This window comes from Neodiprion pinetum, chromosome 2, assembly GCF_021155775.2.
Source record: "Neodiprion pinetum isolate iyNeoPine1 chromosome 2, iyNeoPine1.2, whole genome shotgun sequence".
NCBI lineage: Eukaryota > Metazoa > Arthropoda > Insecta > Hymenoptera > Diprionidae > Neodiprion > Neodiprion pinetum.
In genome coordinates this window covers 14,767,308-14,786,548 of record NC_060233.1, presented here as the reverse complement: position 1 = coordinate 14,786,548, position 19,241 = coordinate 14,767,308, and the positions used below count along the sequence as shown (strand labels likewise).

At 38.9% G+C, this 19,241-nt stretch overlaps 2 protein-coding genes across 5 annotated transcripts; one reads left to right on the top strand and one right to left on the bottom strand.

Moving 5' to 3' along the window:
• Positions 1-1,606: 1,606 nt before the first annotated feature.
• On the top strand, positions 1,607-13,039 carry LOC124211499 (collagen alpha-1(XI) chain). Of its 2 annotated transcripts, none has more exons than XM_046610606.2 (17): positions 1,607-1,912; positions 2,264-2,452; positions 2,526-2,833; positions 2,905-3,390; positions 3,470-4,174; positions 5,293-5,490; positions 5,551-6,018; positions 6,137-6,181; positions 7,031-7,489; positions 7,640-7,801; positions 7,871-8,032; positions 9,746-10,123; positions 10,262-10,531; positions 10,596-11,209; positions 11,283-11,479; positions 11,629-11,813; positions 11,997-13,039. In XM_046610606.2, exons 1-17 carry the CDS (start codon positions 1,789-1,791, stop codon positions 12,354-12,356), a joined length of 5,310 nt encoding a protein of 1,769 aa, XP_046466562.1. In that variant the 5' UTR covers positions 1,607-1,788; the 3' UTR covers positions 12,357-13,039. The 2 variants fall into 2 exon arrangements, with proteins under 2 accessions (XP_046466562.1, XP_046466561.1); XM_046610605.2 differs by having other exon boundaries at positions 2,249-2,452.
• Positions 13,040-13,184: 145 nt separating this feature from the next.
• Positions 13,185-19,145, bottom strand: Vps53 (vacuolar protein sorting 53). 3 transcript variants are annotated; one of them, XR_006881462.2, is made up of 13 exons: positions 18,696-19,145; positions 18,094-18,494; positions 17,892-18,012; positions 17,607-17,743; positions 16,707-17,492; positions 16,385-16,540; positions 16,150-16,275; positions 15,982-16,060; positions 15,694-15,842; positions 15,451-15,616; positions 15,100-15,246; positions 14,785-15,007; positions 13,185-13,472 (listed from the first exon to the last, which is right to left on the bottom strand). XR_006881462.2 is itself a non-coding variant. In XM_046610607.2 (13 exons), exons 1-13 carry the CDS (start codon positions 18,780-18,782, stop codon positions 13,424-13,426), a joined length of 2,532 nt encoding a protein of 843 aa, XP_046466563.1. In that variant the 5' UTR covers positions 18,783-19,145; the 3' UTR covers positions 13,185-13,423. The 3 variants fall into 3 exon arrangements, 2 of the variants coding, with proteins under 2 accessions (XP_046466563.1, XP_046466566.1); XM_046610607.2 differs by having other exon boundaries at positions 14,880-15,007; XM_046610610.2 differs by lacking the exon at positions 18,696-19,145 and having other exon boundaries at positions 14,880-15,007; positions 18,276-18,413.
• Positions 19,146-19,241: the final 96 nt, after the last annotated feature.

Here is a 19,241-nt window from a genome sequence, read left to right as displayed (position 1 = left end):
GCCTAATCAATGAGATACAAAGGGTTAAAGTTCACGCCAACTAACGGGCTCGCTTCGGTCACTGACATCGTTAGCTTCATTCACGGGGTGTTCCAAGTTCTAATGAAACAACACTCATCTCAACGGATTCAACGAAAAAAGGCTCGGTAGATGAAAAAATTCCTCTGCCACGTGGATGTCTGGAGCAACTTTTCAGAGATCAGTGAATATCAGAAAAAGTCGCCTATAGAAAGAAATCTGCGAAAGCGTTAAATTACCCGTCCGGAGGTCGTTAACGTATGGATTGTAAGTCAGTTTTTAATCGAATCAATTAGCGGAGGATCAATCGCGTGCGTTTATCAATTAGCTTATTTGCTATACATTGATACAAAGTTTATCATTCTGTACTCTACAGCTATGTATCTCATAACTTGATGTGGTCTCGACTTGTATATGACGAGATCAAACATTCTTGAGTTTTGTACGAAAACTTATTACTAATTGTATAAGACAGGTCCACGTGATAATATAGACTCTTCAATTCAATCGATAAGTTCTTCCATATTTCGTAACAAAATCACCTTGCTTCACTGGGTATAACTGTCCGAAATGACTAGATGTAAGCTAGAGATTCACAATTCTAGCTTCGCAACGCGAAGCTAGTGAAAGCAATCTAAGTCATAAGTTGATTTATTTTGATAAAGCAGAGTCGTTGTTCTGTAACAGCTGGAATGGGTTTTCATCAAACAATCAATTTAAATGTGACTATGTGTAATCATTGCGTGCCAGATTCAGGCTGCCAATTCTGGCGAACAAGTTATATCTGACAGTGAGAGATACCTTGAGTCGATGGGCGAAACTTTGGTTACTTTACAAGTTGAAGATTTATTTTAAAAAGAGCAAACTGGTAAATCTACCAAGATTTGATCGAAGATTTCAAAGTCAACCCTAAACTGAAATACTGCAAGGCATAAGAACTGACTCCAGGAACGTTACTTCAATCCTGGCCTTAATTTGAACTACTGTTTGTTCAGAAAATCAAGAGAAGGCTTCCGCAAATTTAAACTGGGATTAAGAACGAGTGGATTCAGACTGTGAACCAGGAAGGATAAACGTAGACGAATAACGTTTGGTACAAAATCATGATTCGCATGAAAATTTAAGTATGCAAAAGATTTGCAGAGAAGACCTACGGAAAATAATAATAAAATCGTTGATAGTATACTTTCAGGTACGAAAATCTATAAGATAAAAGAATACAAATTCCGCAAAATATAATAAACTATATGACGACATATAGTAGCAGTTTGGTGACTAAGAGACATGCAATTGATCTGTGGTTGTCGATAGATTGTATATGTAAGGAATGAAGTAATCTCACCCTATATATGGTGAGAAATCCATCTGTTATCTGAATCAGGAGCAGTAGATGCTGAATTGTAATTAAAGCCACGTGTGGAATGCGTCTAGAATCACCCAGAACTCATTGCCTAGCCATCGTCACGTTAATGGCGAAGACGTCGAGGGTCTCAATATGATGGCGGGTGGGGGAAGACGCCGTCGGAGTAGTCATCGAGCATTGAACGAAATCTAGGTCCTAGTTTCAGTAGAGGGTTTGTGACACGGAAATAAGCGTCGCGGACGTGCTCGGATTGCAGATTCGAAGTCGAGCCGAATTGAAGTTCGAATTCGAGCATTTGCAACGTAACGCAACGCCAGTTCTTCGCGCTAACCCGACACTCGTCGACAAGGAAGTCCTTTTTGGCGGTGTAGGACAATGATTTCAATATTGCTGAATTAGTTAGGAGCATGCGAGTCGACTACCTGTCGCAGCCATGGACGTCGCTGTTCTGCGTCCGGATAGCCATCTTTCTCTCCATCATGTGTCTCATCTCGAAACCGGTGGTAACCGGTATCACTCTTCAGGACATAGGTGAGTCCGTTCTTCCCCTATTCTGGTAACCACTTTTTCATGCTTGAATTCTTACGAACTTCCACCCTTCCTCTAAGAATCATTTTAAACGGTTAATTATACGAATTTTGAAAGATCCTGAAATTTGACGTGCTCGAAAAGCTGTAAGTAGTAAGGAGATACGGTTTACTATTGATCGTTACTAGTTTATACGACGTTCCTTCTTTGATATAACTGTGTATAAAAAAGCACATATTTCATGATACTTGAAGTGAGATAAGTGAGGCTGCAGTCGCACTTTTCACGCTTTGTATGTACAAAGTGACATCGAACAGATTGCTTTGTGACATTTGAAAGGGATTGGAACTCTAGACTTGATGGATGTCACCGGGATCCTGCAGGAACCTGCAGGAGTTAATGTATCCATGGGACGATGTGATTCGAGCAAGGGGGCATACGACATCTCAGCAGCGGAACTTCTAACAGTTGACACTGCGACACTATTTCCAAATGAATTTCCTCAAGATTTTTCAATTCTTGTAGTCACCAAGCAAAAACCAGGTGAATTTGAAAGGGTACGCATAACTTGTAAATTTCGTAATACTTTTTAACCGATTTCTCTTTAAATCGATAGGAAGCCGCGATGCCGCGATACTCACGATTTACAGTGACTTCGGCGACGAGCAACTCATGTTGTCTCTAGGAGACGATGTAACTCTTCGTTACGGTAATCTCAATGTCGAGAGTGTTTCATTTGATGTAAATGTTTCGAATGGAGAATGGCATCGTCTTGGATTAAGTATCAAAGGGGACGCAGTCACTTTAATTGTTGATTGTAGCCTTCAGTTAACAAAAGAGTTACGTAGAAATCTTTCCATACCCATTAGTACATCTGGAATAATTATTGTTGGCCGACAATTGACAAACACGAATGTGTATACGGTAAGTACAAGCTTTTTACCCTGACTAGGGCAAAGCTTTTCACAAACGATGAGCGCATAGTAATTTTTCAGGGAGAGATCGAGCTTTTGAAGCTTGCTCCAAACCCAGATGCAGCCTATGAAATCTGTACAGTTTTTGCTCTAAATTGCGGCTACCAACATCGCCGACCACCAGCTCGAACAATTTCGCACGACACTCATATTCCCGGTCGTATTGCTGGCTTCGCTAGTTCTTCAGACTATCAGTCTAGATTTCACGAAAGTTCATCTGTCGAAGCGTTTCCGACTTCCAATCAGCAGTTTAGCCAATCTAGCAACACTGACGGTAGCAGCTTTGAGATATACGGAGTCGATAGAGACCAAGAAAGTATGATGGAAAGGAGAGGATCAGCGGGAAGTTTCGTCCGACAAAATTCATCTGCATCTTATGATGGATCAATTGATCAGGAATACGAGGGGGAGAAAGACGAAGACGAGGACTACATTTACGCCCCCATAGGGCCTAACACAACCCTAGGCGAACCTCCAACTACAATATCACCGCCGAATGATACGTTCGTGAGTTACATCAAGGTTACAAATACATTCTCCACTCTGTCTCCAAAAGGTATAACACTCCTTCTTTCAATCCAAGTAGACCGAAATTGAGGAATCGACAACAGAAGAATACGATACTAGCGAGAGTACCAATTCTGGTAGAACACCGCATTATTCACCGACCGAAAAATTCGATGTCTACGGTTACTACACCATCCCTGGGCCGCCGGGTCCCCGCGGTTACCCAGGACCAGTTGGAGCACCTGGATTACCGGGGAAGAAGGGTGAACCTGGAAGAGACGGTCTCTTTGGGATGCAAGGTGCACCAGGACCTCCAGGACACGTTTTCATGATACCAATGAACCAACAAGGAAATGACAAGGGGCCAGATTCACAGCCTGAAGCCTTCCGGCAGATGTTGTCTCAGCATATGATGTCCATGCGTGGCACTGAAGGCCCGATGGGACTGACTGGTATTCCGGGGCCCGAGGGACCACCTGGTTCTCAAGGGCAAAAAGGTGAACCAGGATATATTGGGGAATCGGGACTGCGGGGCGAAAGAGGCTTGCCTGGATCCCCCGGGAGGGAAGGACGACGCGGGCGTCCTGGAAGAGACGGCGATAGAGGTCTTACTGGTCCCCCGGGAATGAGGGGAGAACAAGGTTTGCCAGGTCTACCTGGTCTCCCTGGAGATAAAGGTGAGAGAGGCTTTCAGGGCGGCAAGGGAGATCAAGGACTTCCAGGGCACGAAGGAATGCAGGGGGAGGATGGTGTACCAGGCCTGCCAGGTTTACCTGGAGAATTAGTGAGTTATAGATTACTGTGATGAAAAATTTTTCTGAATGCTTGTACATGATACATACCAATTTTGGTCTGCTGGTTCGTATCAACTCCGTTTTTACGCTTCACATAATGATTTTTTTTATTCATGGAGAATTTCTCAGAATAGCTGTATTAAAATAAATACTTTCATCAGTTTCAAAGGAGTAATCTAGTAAATTCATGTTTGCTTTGTTGGTATGAAGATGCAACCTTTGACAGTGTGATGAAAATCTCAGAAAAAAATGCCTGGAATTCCTTCAAAACTGTTGTTTCTAAATTCTTAGGCAACGTAAAAGATCCTAATTATAATAATATTGTTTAAGAAATGTACAAACTTAGTGTGTAACATGGGTCTGAAAGGTCACCTTATATGGCATTATTCACTTTATTGGCACTAGTTTTTATGTTATCGTAGTATTGCAAGTCTGAGGAGGGGGGGGGGGGGGGGGGGGGGGGGGGGGAGTATAGTATAATCCTGATTTTATTCCTAAATTCTACGTTCTCTAACACCAAAGCTCACGGAAAAAATCAAGGCAACAAAAAAAAAACTTTTTATCGTTGAACTGTGCAGTATTTTTTTATAAACTTTAGATATAAAAGCAAATCGAATTTTTCAACAAAATTTTGTTTTTCAAGTTATGTGTGAAAATATCGATAAAATAAGTAACTACAGCCTATTTAGGAAAACTACGCTTACTCCTAGGGTCGTTGACATAAAATCTTAATAAGACTATTACTAAGACTAAGAAAAACATTGTTCAACAGTTTAAATCAAAACTTCAGATATAGGTAGTTCTACTTCATTCAACCTGTAGTTTTCACCTATTTTCCATTTAAACAGAATCTTGAGCTAGATCTGCTGAATGTGACGTGGTGTCATATGAATGCCGTGTTATGTTACATTTAGGACTAATTTCACGAATATTAACACTCCGACAAAAAAAAAACTTTCAGAAAAAATACAAACGCAGATCTACTTTACAAAGATTAGTGTAAGGCTTCGCTTAAACCGGACAGAAGCCAAAAATCAGAAGTCAATCCAGAATCGTAAGTCCGGTTTCTCAGATTCAAGAAAAATTTGTTTTCGTGCTTGAAATCAAGGGTCCCAGAGGATTTATCGGTCCGCGTGGGTTTCCCGGACTCCCAGGGAACCCTGGGATTCCTGGTAGTGAAGGAGCACCTGGGACCAAAGGTAATACTGGCCCTGCTGGTCAACCTGGACCACCAGGTCAGTCTGGACCGATGGGGCCAGTAGGAGCTCCTGGTCCACAAGGAGTAATGGGGCCCACTGGTCTAGTGGTAAGTGTACTAAAAACCATGCCTCACGATTAAAAATAACGAGGTTCTTTTTTTGTGTAGGGTCCTCATGGAAAATCCGGAATGCCGGGACTACCAGGAGCAGATGGTCCCCCTGGCCATCCTGGAAATCCAGGGATGCCAGGTTCAAAGGGTGAGCAAGGTCCTCAAGGTCCGCAAGGACCAATCGGATTCCCAGGCAACCGCGGAGTAAAAGGTGACGAAGGCAAGAGAGGCACAGTCGGGGATCGAGGTGACAAGGGAGAACGCGGTATGGAAGGCGAAAAGGGAGACTTGGGTACGAAAGGTGAACCAGGGCAGTCTGGACCTCAAGGTATACCTGGCCTCGAGGGTCTGGAAGGTCCTAAAGGGTTTGAAGGACCACGAGGCGAAACAGGACAACCTGGACTTCCTGGGGAAAAGGGAAAAATTGGAATACCCGGATTCGCTGGTTATCCTGGTAATGCTGGAGAGAAGGGAGACAAAGGGCAGGCGGGTAGGTCTGGACCAGCTGGAGATAAGGGTGAAAGGGTGAGTTGGTTAAGAGTCTAAAATGTGTTTCGAGTAAATCAAAAATCATCTCCAACACTGCTAGTTGCCTTTCGTTACGAAGATCTGATTTCAATGGTATAAATTCCTTTTGACACAGGGTAACACCGGAATGTCAGGCGAGCGTGGCGAAATGGGCCCAAGAGTAAGTTGATACTATTTACGGTATTCCTCATCAAATTCCGAAATTCCAGTTAGAGTTTTATCAAAATATTTTGTACTGATAAAAACATTTTTTATCGCAGGAATACCAAGTTTTATTCAATAAAGTGTGTTTATAAAAATTTATATATTTTACATTTTACTCCATTATTTTGAATTTTACTCCCCAAAACGCAATAAAAAAAAAAAATTAAACCATGTCGCGTATGTACAATGACAGAAGAATGTAACTTTTAAATAACTTCAACCTAATGCTTTTTTCCAGAAACTCATTTCAGTGCTAAAAAAAAACCGCTACACACATATTAGGAGTGTCCCCATGTTTCAAAAACTGAAATTTGGGTTCAAATCACATTCAATGATAAATCGAATATACGTAAAACGGTGAGGGAATGATTTTATTTTGTGATACATTTTTTAAAATTGATCATCCGTTTTATGTATTTGTCGTGGTGCAATAAAAACTTTGACATACAATTTCGAATTCTATCCTCAATTCACACACTCAACAACAAACACTCAATTTCGAATATTTAATCATTAAGAATATTGAATTTTTTTATTATTGTTCTCGGACTAACGGTTTAATTTAGTGAAGGTTTGGAGTAATAAATTGACCAAATTTTTTTCTGTGCTGATATCTCGGTATTTGTTTTTGACAATCTTAGTAACTTGCATATAAATAAAAATGTTATATCGAAGTCGCACTTAAGTTCGGACTTAAATTTCGGAATTTGATGAGAAATATATATAAATGTATTCGATACAGAATTTTATTGACTTCAATTCCTCATATATTGTGATACGACCTATTTGTGATGTAACCAACAAGGGATTCCGTGGTGCTCGCGGTCGGCGGGGATCTGAGGGATTACCTGGTCCCAAAGGGGATACCGGTCAACCAGGACCACCGGGACTCCAGGGAGAAGCTGGTCCTCCAGGTATGGAAGGACCCCGTGGATTCATTGGACTTCCGGGTCAACAAGGCCTTAATGGCAAGGTTGGGATTCCTGGGGCACCTGGAGAACGTGGGTCTGCTGGAAAATCTGGGCCACCGGGACCGCCTGGTGTCCCCGGTGTAGTTGGGCCACCTGGCCCTTCTGGAGAACCTGGACCACCTGGAGAGCCTGGAACTCCTGGAAGTTCAGGCTTGCCAGGAGAGCCCGGAATGCCCGGCGAACAAGGCAAAGAAGGCCCGCCTGGACCGATGGGACCTACAGGGAAAGAAGGATCTCCAGGTCAAAGTGGACTACCTGGTTTTCCCGGAGAAAGGGGAATGAATGGCTTACCGGTGAGTATATTTCAATAAATGTGGATAAATTCACGTTTTACGACTCGTAGAATATTCTCGGAATACCGTAGTTCGGAAGTAAATATGATCGCTAAATGAATTAGAACCTTACATTTTTTGTAATGAATCTTGGTATGAAATTGTTAACAGGGTATAGCAGGCTTGAAAGGTGAAATGGGACCTCTCGGACCACCTGGTACAACTGGTGATAAAGGTGCACAAGGTGAGCCTGGCAAAGATGGCCCACCTGGCTCAGAAGGGCGGCAAGGTCCGAAAGGTCCGCCTGGAGCAGTTGGCCTCAAGGGTGAAATGGTAAGTTTAGAGACTAGTAATCATCAGTTGAAAAGGAACAGATTTGGTTATGACGATTTAATTGTTTAGGGCGAACCTGGTTTACCAGGGCCAACCGGTCGAGATGGTTTACCGGGTTTGCGAGGTCTGCCTGGCCCTCCAGGACCGGTTGGAGTTCCTGGTGAGGACGGAGATAAAGGAGATATTGGGCCTCCTGGTGAAAAAGGGTTCAAAGGTTCTCAAGGAGAAAGTGTGAGTCCATAAAATGTACTAAATCGTTTATATAAGTGTAGGAAATCGTAATAGTCTAGTTTGAGCAACTACCGAATCAGTATCTCTAAATTTTCTACAATCAATTATATATTAATTTCAACTAGGAATGCTCTTCGAATGGCCCCGCAGAAATTTGGGCGACATATTTTTTTTAGATTGCTAAAGATTTAAATGTATTATAGTAGCCAACAGGACTCAGGACCAGTGTTATGCACGACTGATTACTTTGTGCAATTAATTACATCGAAATTACTAATTACACTGGTAATTTGTAATCAAGAGAAAATAACATACTAATTACATTTTAAATTTATAATTAAAAAAATGTCTGTGACAAATTACGAATGTAATTAGTATCGATTTTGCTTCTAATTATAAATTACAAATGTAATTAGTATCGCTTTTTCTCCTAGTTACAAATCCCAAGAGTTTTTTTTTTTTTTTAATTAAAACATGAAAATGTAATTAGAATCGATTTTTCTTCTTCACAAACTACGGATGTACTTGGAACCGTTTTTTTTTATTACAACGCAAAAATAAGTAATACGCATCGAATTTTGGTGTAATTACATTTTCCGAATGTAATTGTTGATATCATTTTTTGAAATAATTACAATCAGGATCATAGGGTCAGGGACATAGGTGTCATAGGGTGATATATGAGTGACTGTGTGGTTGATTATGAGTCAACAAATATAGATCACTTAAAGTATTCAGGTAACTCGAAGTATTCTCATTCCAAGGAAATATGTATAATTTCAAGTATTCATTGGGTCATATGTGGATGAGTATGAAGAATTCCGATATATTTTTGGATCATCGCAATGACTTTCATGCTGAAATAAAATTAATTGTACTAAATATTGTTTTAAAAATATGGTAGAAATGTAATTAAATTACACAAACGTAATACCAAACGCTCAAAGTAATTGAATGGATTTGAATTGCAACTACTTACATAATAATTAAATGGACTTTTATTGCAAATGCTCAAAGTATAGGTATGTATCGTATATCTATAGATCAAAAGGATTTTAATTACAAAGTCATGGATAGATGCATGATGAAATTAATTGTGATTTTTTTGTAGAGGCCAATTTGCAAGTTTCAACTTACAGTTTGTTTCACACTTTCGCATAAACTCTTTGTTGGTCTTCACAAAATTTCACAATGCCAATCATCCTGTAATGTAATTCGCAGAAAATTAAAGCCTGATACTAAATTACGCAAACACAGCTTTTCCAAAAAGCTCTAAGCTCAATAAATTTCGAGTACTTGAATCCATTTTTACATGGAATGACCCGTAAGTACTCTAAATCATTGATATTCGGTTAGAATCGAATTGAAGCGAATTACATTTATAATTTGTAATTAGAAGAAAAGTCGATACTAATTACATTCGTAACTTGTAATTGAAATTTTTCTAATTACAAATTGTAATTTTAATTAGTAATTTTTATTCTTCTAATTGCAAAATAAAATTGTAATTATTAATTTTCTTTATTTTACATTTTTAATTTGTAACTAGAATATAATTAATTAAAAAAACGCCCGTCCACGGTGGGCTAACAACAACCAAAAAAAGATAATATGTATGTAACCTAACTCCCCGTTGAAACGTTGAGTTCTAATTTTACATGTAGTTTGTAGATTGAATGCAACTAAGCGACTAATTATAGTTCCTTGAACTAGGGCCCAGCAGGTCCGCCTGGTATACAAGGAATGAGAGGCGAGCCTGGACCGACGGGACCATCCGGCGAAAAAGGACCTCCAGGAGAAATCGGAAGGCAAGGAAGTAAAGGAGAAGAAGGTCCTATGGGCGTTCCTGGTCCAGCAGGGCCAATCGGGTTGCAGGGTTTACCTGGACCTACAGGTATAAAAGGAGATATAGGAGACGATGGGCCCACAGGTCCAGTAGGTCCAGCTGGAACTCCTGGAGAACAAGGGTCAAGGGGGCCAAAGGGAATAGAGGGTGTTCAAGGACCTCCTGGTTTTGAGGGTCGACAAGGCGACAAGGGAGATGCAGGGACTCCTGGACCTCCAGGCCCCCCTGGTATTGAGGGAAAACCGGTAATATATTATACGAATATTACTGACTCATGTTGCGACTATGTACAACTAAAAGTTTCAATCAACAGCGGAAAAACTTGCATTCAAACGGTGGAGCAAAAGTTATAAGCTTATAAAATATCAAAAAACATTTCATAGGGTGAGCGAGGCGCAGTAGGCCCGAAGGGTGAAGAAGGTAAGGCTGGCCCAGTTGGATCACCAGGAGGACCTGGAATCAACGGGCCTGAGGGTCCGAAAGGGCACGCGGGTGCACCAGGATTTCCAGGACCACAAGGCGAGCCTGGCATAATGGGGCCAAAAGGAGAGCCTGGTAAAGACGGAGACGAAGGTCGGCCTGGAGAAGCTGGAGCAACAGGTGAAATGGGATCACCCGGAAAAGAGGGAGAGCCAGGACCGCCAGGAAAACCGGTAAGGTTTAATTTTTGCCAATTGATTGGAAATGACTTGTCATGGTCATTTGCGTCGTCTGAAGGGTCCCGAAGGGCCAGCGGGAATGCAAGGCAACACAGGATTGCCAGGTGAAAAAGGAGATCTCGGACCACCAGGAGCCCCTGGTTTACAAGGACGGATTGGACCACAAGGTGAGCCAGGGCCACAAGGGTCATCTGGACCTAGAGGACTACCAGGTGCAGCCGGGGAAAATGGGCCGCCAGGTTTGTCGGGAGCAGTTGGTCAGCCTGGTAAAATAGGAGCGTCCGGCCCCAGGGGACCAAAAGGCGACCGTGGACGCCGAGGGCCGAAAGGCCACCGTGGTGAACTCGGGCACATTGGAATTAAGGGAGACCAAGGCGAAAAGGGAGAAAGAGGTCCGAAAGGGCCAGTTGGACCGGAGGGTGCGAAGGGCGCTGTAGGTCCACAAGGTTTGATGGGACCAAAAGGCAACGATGGTCCCCAAGGTTTGCCTGGCTTGGAAGGTCCAGCTGGATTAAAAGGCATGATGGGTGGGGAAGGCACGAAAGGAGATGCAGGTCCGCCAGGTCCCCCAGGACCACCCGGACCCCCAGCAGAACAACTAATGATTCCACCGGAGCTGTTTTTACAGAGGGATGAATTTTCGGGTAGACAGCAACGAGACGTCGAACCAAAGTTAGTATCAATCATTTTTTCTGACAACTTTTGGCAATCCAGCTTTTTTCTCAATGTGTGTTTTTCGATGTAGGAATGACAAGGATGACGTCCAGGATAACATAAAGAATCACAGCGAGGAAGAATTGGGGCCAAAATTCATCGATATGTACAGTTCGATATACACTATGCGGCAAGAATTAGATCGCATACGTAAACCAATGGGTACCAGGGAAAATCCAGTGAGGACATGCAAGGATCTGTTTTATGGACATCCTCAATTTTCAGATGGTACAGTTTGCATTAGATAAAATAATTGGCATTCATCGGTTGCGACATTGCTGTCGATAGATAAAATTTTGTGACAAGATGTAAATAAGTTTGGAAAGTCAACGAAGCTAAGATAGCCATTGTCATTCAAAAGCACTCTTGATACTCAGGTTGGTACTGGATTGATCCAAATATTGGAATGCCGGATGATGCGGTATACGTTTATTGCAATATATCAGCTTCAGGCGAAACTTGTGTGTTTCCCGACATGCACAGCAGTCAAATGCCGAACATTCCGTGGAGAAAGGAAAACGAACACGGCGACTGGTACTCGAATCTTCGCGGAGGTTTCAGAGTAAGATATTCGTACTAATATCACTGTATTACAAATAATACGGTACGCGTCTCGACACTCCGAGAACATAACGAGTAGTGACGCAGTCTCAAAAATTGTTCGCTGCTAGATTCAAAGGAAGTAAACCAGCATTGAATCAACAAATTATGTCAAATACTCATCACTTTTTATCACCTTTCACAGATAACATACGAGAGCATTGGTGTCGTCCAGATGAATTTTCTACGACTACTGAGCCAAGAAGCATATCAGAATTTCACCTACACATGCATAAACAGCGCTGGATGGTACAGCGTACCTGGATATAATCACGACTTAGCTCTGAAACTTCTTGGTGAAAATGAGGATAAGTTCTCCTACGGTGGAACACGACCTAGCGTAATAGTTGACGGATGTAAAACTCGCAAGAGTAAAAGTGAAACAGTGTTTGTAGTAGCAACTAAAAAACTAAAACAACTTCCGCTAATTGATTTTTATCCAATTGATTACGGTTTACCTCATCAAGCCTTTGGTTTTTCGGTAGGCCCCGTATGTTTCAAATAACCATGAATATTATCAAATCATACTAGGTATGTACTCACATATTACTAGAAAATGCCTAAACTAAAGTAGCTGCATATCACCGATAAATGAATTACTAACTAAACAGGGTATGCCAATTAATATGTATTAGGCATAATCTGCATGCTTTACTTCTGTTGTAAGCTTTTCATACAAATATCACCAAATCAGTACTCAAAACCTCAGTGAATGGATTAGCATTAAGTGATCCATATAAAATATAGATTTACTTCGGGATCATTAGCATGAACCTTTACAGGAAGGTGAATGTGTAGATAAAACTATCATAATTGTTTACTGAGCACTTAAGGTCATACAAATTCTTCCCGGATCCAGCGATATATAGCATTAATCTAATTATTGTGTTCTATACAGTTAGTACTTTCATCTACAGATTAAATGTCGTATAAGATATATCTACTTAAGATAAACTCACTCATTTCCATTGAGACAATTCATACAACGTGCACTTTATCTTAAGCAACAATTTGGTAATTGTATTTTTCCGTTAGGCTAATCTCTATCCAATTAAATCGTGAAATCATCTTTATGGGTTGATGAAGATTCCTAAGATGAGCATTGTAATGGATTGATGTTCATTTTTACAAGTATGCCCGGCGTGTTTAATCCCGAATCTCCTAAGCATTGAACTCACTGAAAGGGAGAAAGATTTGACATGTTGGGCTACCATGTACTCAAGTGATGAGATTTTATGTACATAAGAGTGAATAACTGATATTTAATGGTTTGTATGTACAGTGATTAAAATAGATATACTTAAGTTATAAGAGGTGCAAATTAATGTAAGAATTCTAAATGATAGTAATATTCTTTATTATACGCATGTAGTTTACTTTGTAGTTTGTCTATGCTACTATATACGCTCAGCTGTATCAGTACATGCGATATTTATACATAATTGTACAGTACAGGTCTTATGAATATAATATAATTTATAGTGACGTGTTCAGCAACCGAAGTAAATATTGTAATCTTGTTACCCGGAATTCTCTCCCTGTGTATCCAGCACACCAAATGCTTTGTTTTCATTAGCGTTTCAGTTTTCTATCGGTATTGGGAACTGACATGTATCTGGAGCTACAAAAACATGGCTGACTATTGTGTGCAACGAAAAAATCATTAGTTTATTTACAATCAATGCTCATTTGTTTAATTGCCATAGTATGTTTGAAAATTTTCATTTGCCATTTTATTCTATTTAAATGAAATTCACGCTTTAATAGTTTATTCAGGTGCACACTAAAACTGGGTTTGTTTTTTAGCCACCAGGTGTCATAACCAAAGTAGTCAGTTCTTAAGGTTCTCAATTACAATGATTGAAAGCCTTTTGTTAACCCATTAATGCCTCGCGTGCCATATTTGAGACGTTGGGAAGATTGCTATTGTTCGGAATATGTTCATCAATTCCAATCAAAAATTTCTTGAAAAATTGGACAAGCGTTTTGACATTATGTACAATAGACTGGGCCAAAAAAATTGACCATTTTTTTTTTTGAAAAATATATTGAGAATATCATGCAGTATGGCAAAAAAAAATTTCATGAAATTTTAAGCCCTTAATATTAACTTTAAGAGGTCTATCATCGCTATTTTTGATTTTTAGTAATAATTTAATGTTTTACGTCAGAACTGTCGAAATATTGAAGTGAAAAAATTTATGTTCACTTATCCCTTTATAAAATTAAATTCCCTACAAAAAAGGTCTGATTATAGATTTTTGTCAGACAAGCCGTTTCCGAGTAATTAAGCTTGATAAATTGATATAATTTCTCGATTTGACTTTTTTAATTTGGAATTTCGTGACTAACGAATCAATGAATGTATAAAAAAGATCATGACAGATTCTTAAAGGAAATTTAATGTTCTACAAAAAGATCTCTTAATATTTTTGCCTTAATTTAATTTTTCAAAAGTTATTCTCAATTAAAATTGAAGAAAAACTTGAAAGACCTCTTAAAGTTAATATTAAGGGCTTAAAATTTCATGAAATTTTTTTTTTGCCACACTGAATGATATTCTCAATATATTTTTCAAAAAAAAAAATAGTCAATTTTTTTGGCCCAGTCTAATGTACAAGGTTTAAAAACGAGAAATTCACTAAAAATTGATCCACTTAGCTACAAAAACTGAAAATTCGATTTTCTCAAAACTGACATCTTTCATATATGTTATCCAGAAAATTGTTTTAAATACACTATGAAAGAGCGTTTCGACTACGTTTGTTATGTATCGTATTTATTAACAGAAAAAAATTCAAGTGACACATAATGCATAGATAAAAATATGATTAAAAACGCAAAAAAAAAATTCTTTCGAAGACCTTCAACTTTTTTTTTGTATAAAAATGTCTTATCACAATTTGATTAGACGTGTACATTTAAATACTTACATTTTCCAGCCTCTCACCCGGTGTAAAAAACTATTTTTAAATGACGAACAAAAAGTCCAATCATTCACATCCTTTTCTTTATCAATTTTTCTAACCTTTTAATACGTCCAGCCTCATGCTCTGGACTATCTTGAGCAATGATCGTGGTATCTCCTAACAACAAGCTGCTTCCACTCTGCCTAAATTGGTCCACTAATTGCATTTGTTCTGTTCGTCGTAATCCCTGAGAAAGAAACGATTAGTTACTGTAATTTCTATAAATCGCCGACCCTGTTCCAAAACGCTGCGGGTCCCAAAAACTATTGAATCAATTACCTTCATATCAAGTATTTTCTGAAATTCTGCGGTTGGTAAATCAGGAAGCAGTTTCCTGCACTGGTCCGCAAAAGCACTCGGAGATTCTGCAGGAGACATTACCACCTTCAATATCATCTCAGCTTTGGTCATACCCTTGACAACTACCTGCAACCAATAAAATTAAAAATGTCAGCGAATGAGTAATTCTGCTGTCAAGATTGTTGAATTCGTTTTTATGAAATGGCTGCAGAAATAAATTTTTCTCATCAAATGAGGTGTACAAAGATTACTTAAAAAAATCACGAACCTCTCAAATATTCATGAAAAAATACGAAAAATCACAGCTCTAGTAATGTTGAATTCACATACCTTTGTATATGTTGCGGGTGCTTTTCTTTGTATTTGACACCCAGTTGATGGTAAATCGAGTAGTGCTGTCTTGAGCATGTGAACATCTAGTAACAACTGTTCTGCCCCAACTGTGTTCAAAGGCTTACATTTATACAGCTGCTGCACTACTTTTGGAATGAATGAACTGGAAAGATATAATCACGTTGAATAACGCAACTTAAAAAAAAAGAGAGATAGAGAAGAACATAATGAATAGGTCACCTTGCGAATTTAACACAAAGTTGTGTAAAATATTTTCTACAAGATGATAATCTTTCTCGAATAGAAGGAATATTCTGCCTAAGATGTGAAATGATGGTACTGACATATGCACTTTGGTCTCCCACACTTTCAATGTGTATCCATTGTACCTGTAACAAAAATAATTATTCCGTCTTATTGTACTAATACCAGTATCAGAAATCTATTACGATCAGGAACTGTTCAAAATTGTTATAAAATAACATGTGATGAAGTTACATCCGCAAATGTAGCTTTGAAAATATTCACCTTGCTCATTGCAGTCAATGCGGATTCACAAGCAGACTCCAGATCTTGTACTAACAGCTGAATACAGTTGGATATAACACTTGAAAACAGAAGTACCAATTTTGTTGTATGTCAAATGGTCAAAAGTAATAGAGGTATTATGAATTTTTGCATTAAACGTAAATATACCTGTGAAATATATCTTGTTCCTGTGATAAATTAATCTTCTCGGAAAACTGTGCGTCTGTCTTTTCTCTTAGCTTTTCTTCTAGTTGTTGGGTTGTCTCAAGACAATATTCCGCTGTTGTCAGGATACTGATGGGATAGATGTGCTATATTTATTTGAACAAGCACTTGTGCTTGAACTTACAAAAGCAACAAATATGCAGATACTGTTAATTGATAATAAAGATTTTAACTTTACCAGCAAATCCGAGATTGTTCCTCCTTATTAAATCTAGTAGATTCACCTTCTTTGAGAAAGCTTTGAAAATTCTGTATAAGACCGGCCGTTGACAGGTCTCGAAGATCACGTGTTATGTTACTCATACTGGTCCCAATACTAGCGCCACCGCCAATTCTATAAAAGACATACATGCCATTTCTTAATAGAAAGAAAGCATGCTTAAAAACAAATGTTTTTCCGCGGATTTTCTGTTTAGAAAAACTTTCAACAAATACACATTACAATTAGTTGATATCCTTCTAAATTTTCAAGTTTCTCAAAGATCATTTTTGTCACTCACTTTGGTAAATTATTCTGCAACAGTTTCAATGCATATTCTCGAAGATACTTTTGGAAAGTGGAAGTCAGATTAAGCATGATAAAGCCTGTACTAAGTTGCGTACATTGTATCATGCATTTTTTGTAAAACACAAAAAGATCTGCACATGAAGATAAGACACTACTCGGCCCCTCAACACCATCAAGCTCTTTTGCTCCAGGAGGTTGCAGTTTACAATCATTTAAAAATTTGTCCATCAAGTCTGCCAAATTTCTATCCAGACTCTCTATATAAATATTTAGGTATGGTTCAAAACACTTTCCAATTAAACGAGTGAAGAGAGATGTGTTAGACTTTTCTGGCTCCCCTTGCTCGGTATACCCTTCCTCGAAGGGGTTTTTAACCTCTTCATTTTCTTCGAAAGGATTCCTAGGTTTTTTTTCAAAAAGTGCATCAGAATTTTCTAGCGTAAGTCCGGCAAACCTTTTGGCTAATAAATTCTCAAAACTTGTAGTCCTCTGTATCGCGTAAAGAAGAAGTTTAACATCAATTTCGTGTCGCCTTCGCTCCATAAGTTTGCTCAAGTCTTCTCGTGTCATATGACAGAACTGCACAGCGATCCTTTCAGAGACTTCCCAGTTTTGGGGAAATATTGAACCAAACTTGCTCTCAAATTCTAATAAGTGTTTTTTAATCCAAGCATATCGTCTGTCAATTTTATCCAACCAAGCTGAATCTTGATTCTCATCGAACAAGTGAGAGTACTCTTGTAATTGCATGGCAATAAACCAGCTCAGCAGATCTTTCCTTAGCAAATTTAACATAATTAATACCAAACTCCTAATGACTTCCAGAATAATGATTCCATTATCATGGAAGTGATAAAAACAACTGAATAATAATCAATAAAATTTGGCTTACTTTACTCTAGGATCTAAGACTGACATAACAAGACAACCTTCGCTTAATTGAGCAAAGTGTTTGGGATTCTGGCCAGAAAATGCTTCTCGAAAATCAGCAGTTATTTGTTCAGCCAATTCGACTTGAATTTGTTTCACCTACATTTGTAAAGTAAATTATATCAATTAATTCTGATCTAAATTATAACCAAAATATAATCTTTACTAATCAACTATGAATTAACGGTCTAAAAAGAGTAAAATATTGGAACCAATAAACATGGTTGATGCAAAAATTGATTCTTACCTGATCAGAAAGCTGTTTAATTTGAGGAATATCCATGTAATTACTAAAATGTTGCATAACTTCCATAATCGCTTGAAGAGGCATCACTATTTCCCCATATTGTTTTTTCTGTGTTAGAGCTCTAAAAATATCGTACATTTCATTCTAATATAGTCTTAGGACCTGGGACAAATCATGTGTATGAAAATAAAATTCTACATACTTCAAACTATCTACACCTCCGACCAACATGTGTAAATGATTCAAAGCAGTGATAGATGATGTTAAATTCCGTTTAGCAAAGTCCAGTTGTTTTATATCTCGAGTAATTTCCTTAACAGTTTCTTCAGATTGCTCTGCCTTATCCTTTATGTCCTTAATATGAATGAATAACTGTCTGATTACTTTATGAGCATCTTCCAATGCAACACGGCCATCCTGCCCGACATTAGTTTGCCCTCTGACAACTGATCGGATTTCCTGATCGATGGAGCAAATTTTATATTCCATTTTACTTATCACATCGTCTATGTTGGATAATGATTGTTCGGTGGGAAACAAGGAATTTATGTAATCCACAGCATTGAAGTTTGGTTGATCTAAGGGATCGGTACTTGGTAAAACCTGAAAGACAATTTATAAGTGAAGATAACTCCAGCTCACTTCGGCACGTATTGTATTCATTTTCATGACATTGATTGTTGACAGTTGCATAAGTGGAGTCGGAAAGAAAGAGAAAAATCAATCTCAGAGAATAAAGCATATTATTCACGTGTTCGGCACCAGTGCCATTCGTTGTCATGAAAATTTAACCTAAAACCTAACCTGTTCGATAACGGTTTGAACATCGGAAGGAAATGTGTACGTTGTGGATTGTAATTCTTCAAACTCATCGTCTTGTCGAGTTCCCATTTTCCTTTTATTTTTTTCAAATCGTCACACAGGGTAAACAATTTTCTCGCCTTTTATTAAAATGAATTATTAAGTGGTAGCATCTGTCAAACGGCAATAATAAGTCACCAACTTCTGGAATTACAGGGCGCAGCCATAACTATGCCTGACTAGCGTCATTGAGTAGCAAGGTGCCGTTAAGTTACGTTAAGTCTGGCCCGTACGACCAAATGGACGAAACGTTCGATTATGTCTTTTGAAACAGTCCTGGTTGCAGCTTCTCGACCAATCACAATTGTCATTTGGAAAGAAAGCGTTATGATAACCGTCAGCTAACTGTGGCAACGTTCAAGGTCGAAGCTCATTCGATTCCATTAGCAATAAACCATAAGCATAATGCGGAAGCATTCCGTACGTTACAGTGTACGAAAATTCTTATTTCCGATTCCTAGATGATATTCAAACAATCTCGAATACCGT

What these genes read in the sequence shown, in the direction of transcription:
- LOC124211499 (XM_046610605.2), top strand. Translation starts at nt 1,789, where the DNA reads ATGCGAGTCGACTACCTGTCGCAGCCATGGACGTCGCTGTTCTGCGTC. An exon ending in CAAACACGAATGTGTATACG is followed by an intron (nt 2,834 to 2,904) that starts GTAAGTACAAGC and finishes GTAATTTTTCAG; the next exon opens with GGAGAGATCGAGCTTTTGAA. An exon ending in CAACGAGACGTCGAACCAAA is followed by an intron (nt 11,210 to 11,282) that starts GTTAGTATCAAT and finishes TTTTCGATGTAG; the next exon opens with GAATGACAAGGATGACGTCC.
- Vps53 (XM_046610607.2), bottom strand. Translation starts at nt 18,782, where the DNA reads ATGGGAACTCGACAAGACGATGAGTTTGAAGAATTACAATCCACAACG. An exon ending in TTGCAGAATAATTTACCAAA is followed by an intron (nt 16,541 to 16,706) that starts GTGAGTGACAAA and finishes TGTCTTTTATAG; the next exon opens with AATTGGCGGTGGCGCTAGTA. An exon ending in CATTGACTGCAATGAGCAAG is followed by an intron (nt 15,843 to 15,981) that starts GTGAATATTTTC and finishes TTTTTGTTACAG; the next exon opens with GTACAATGGATACACATTGA.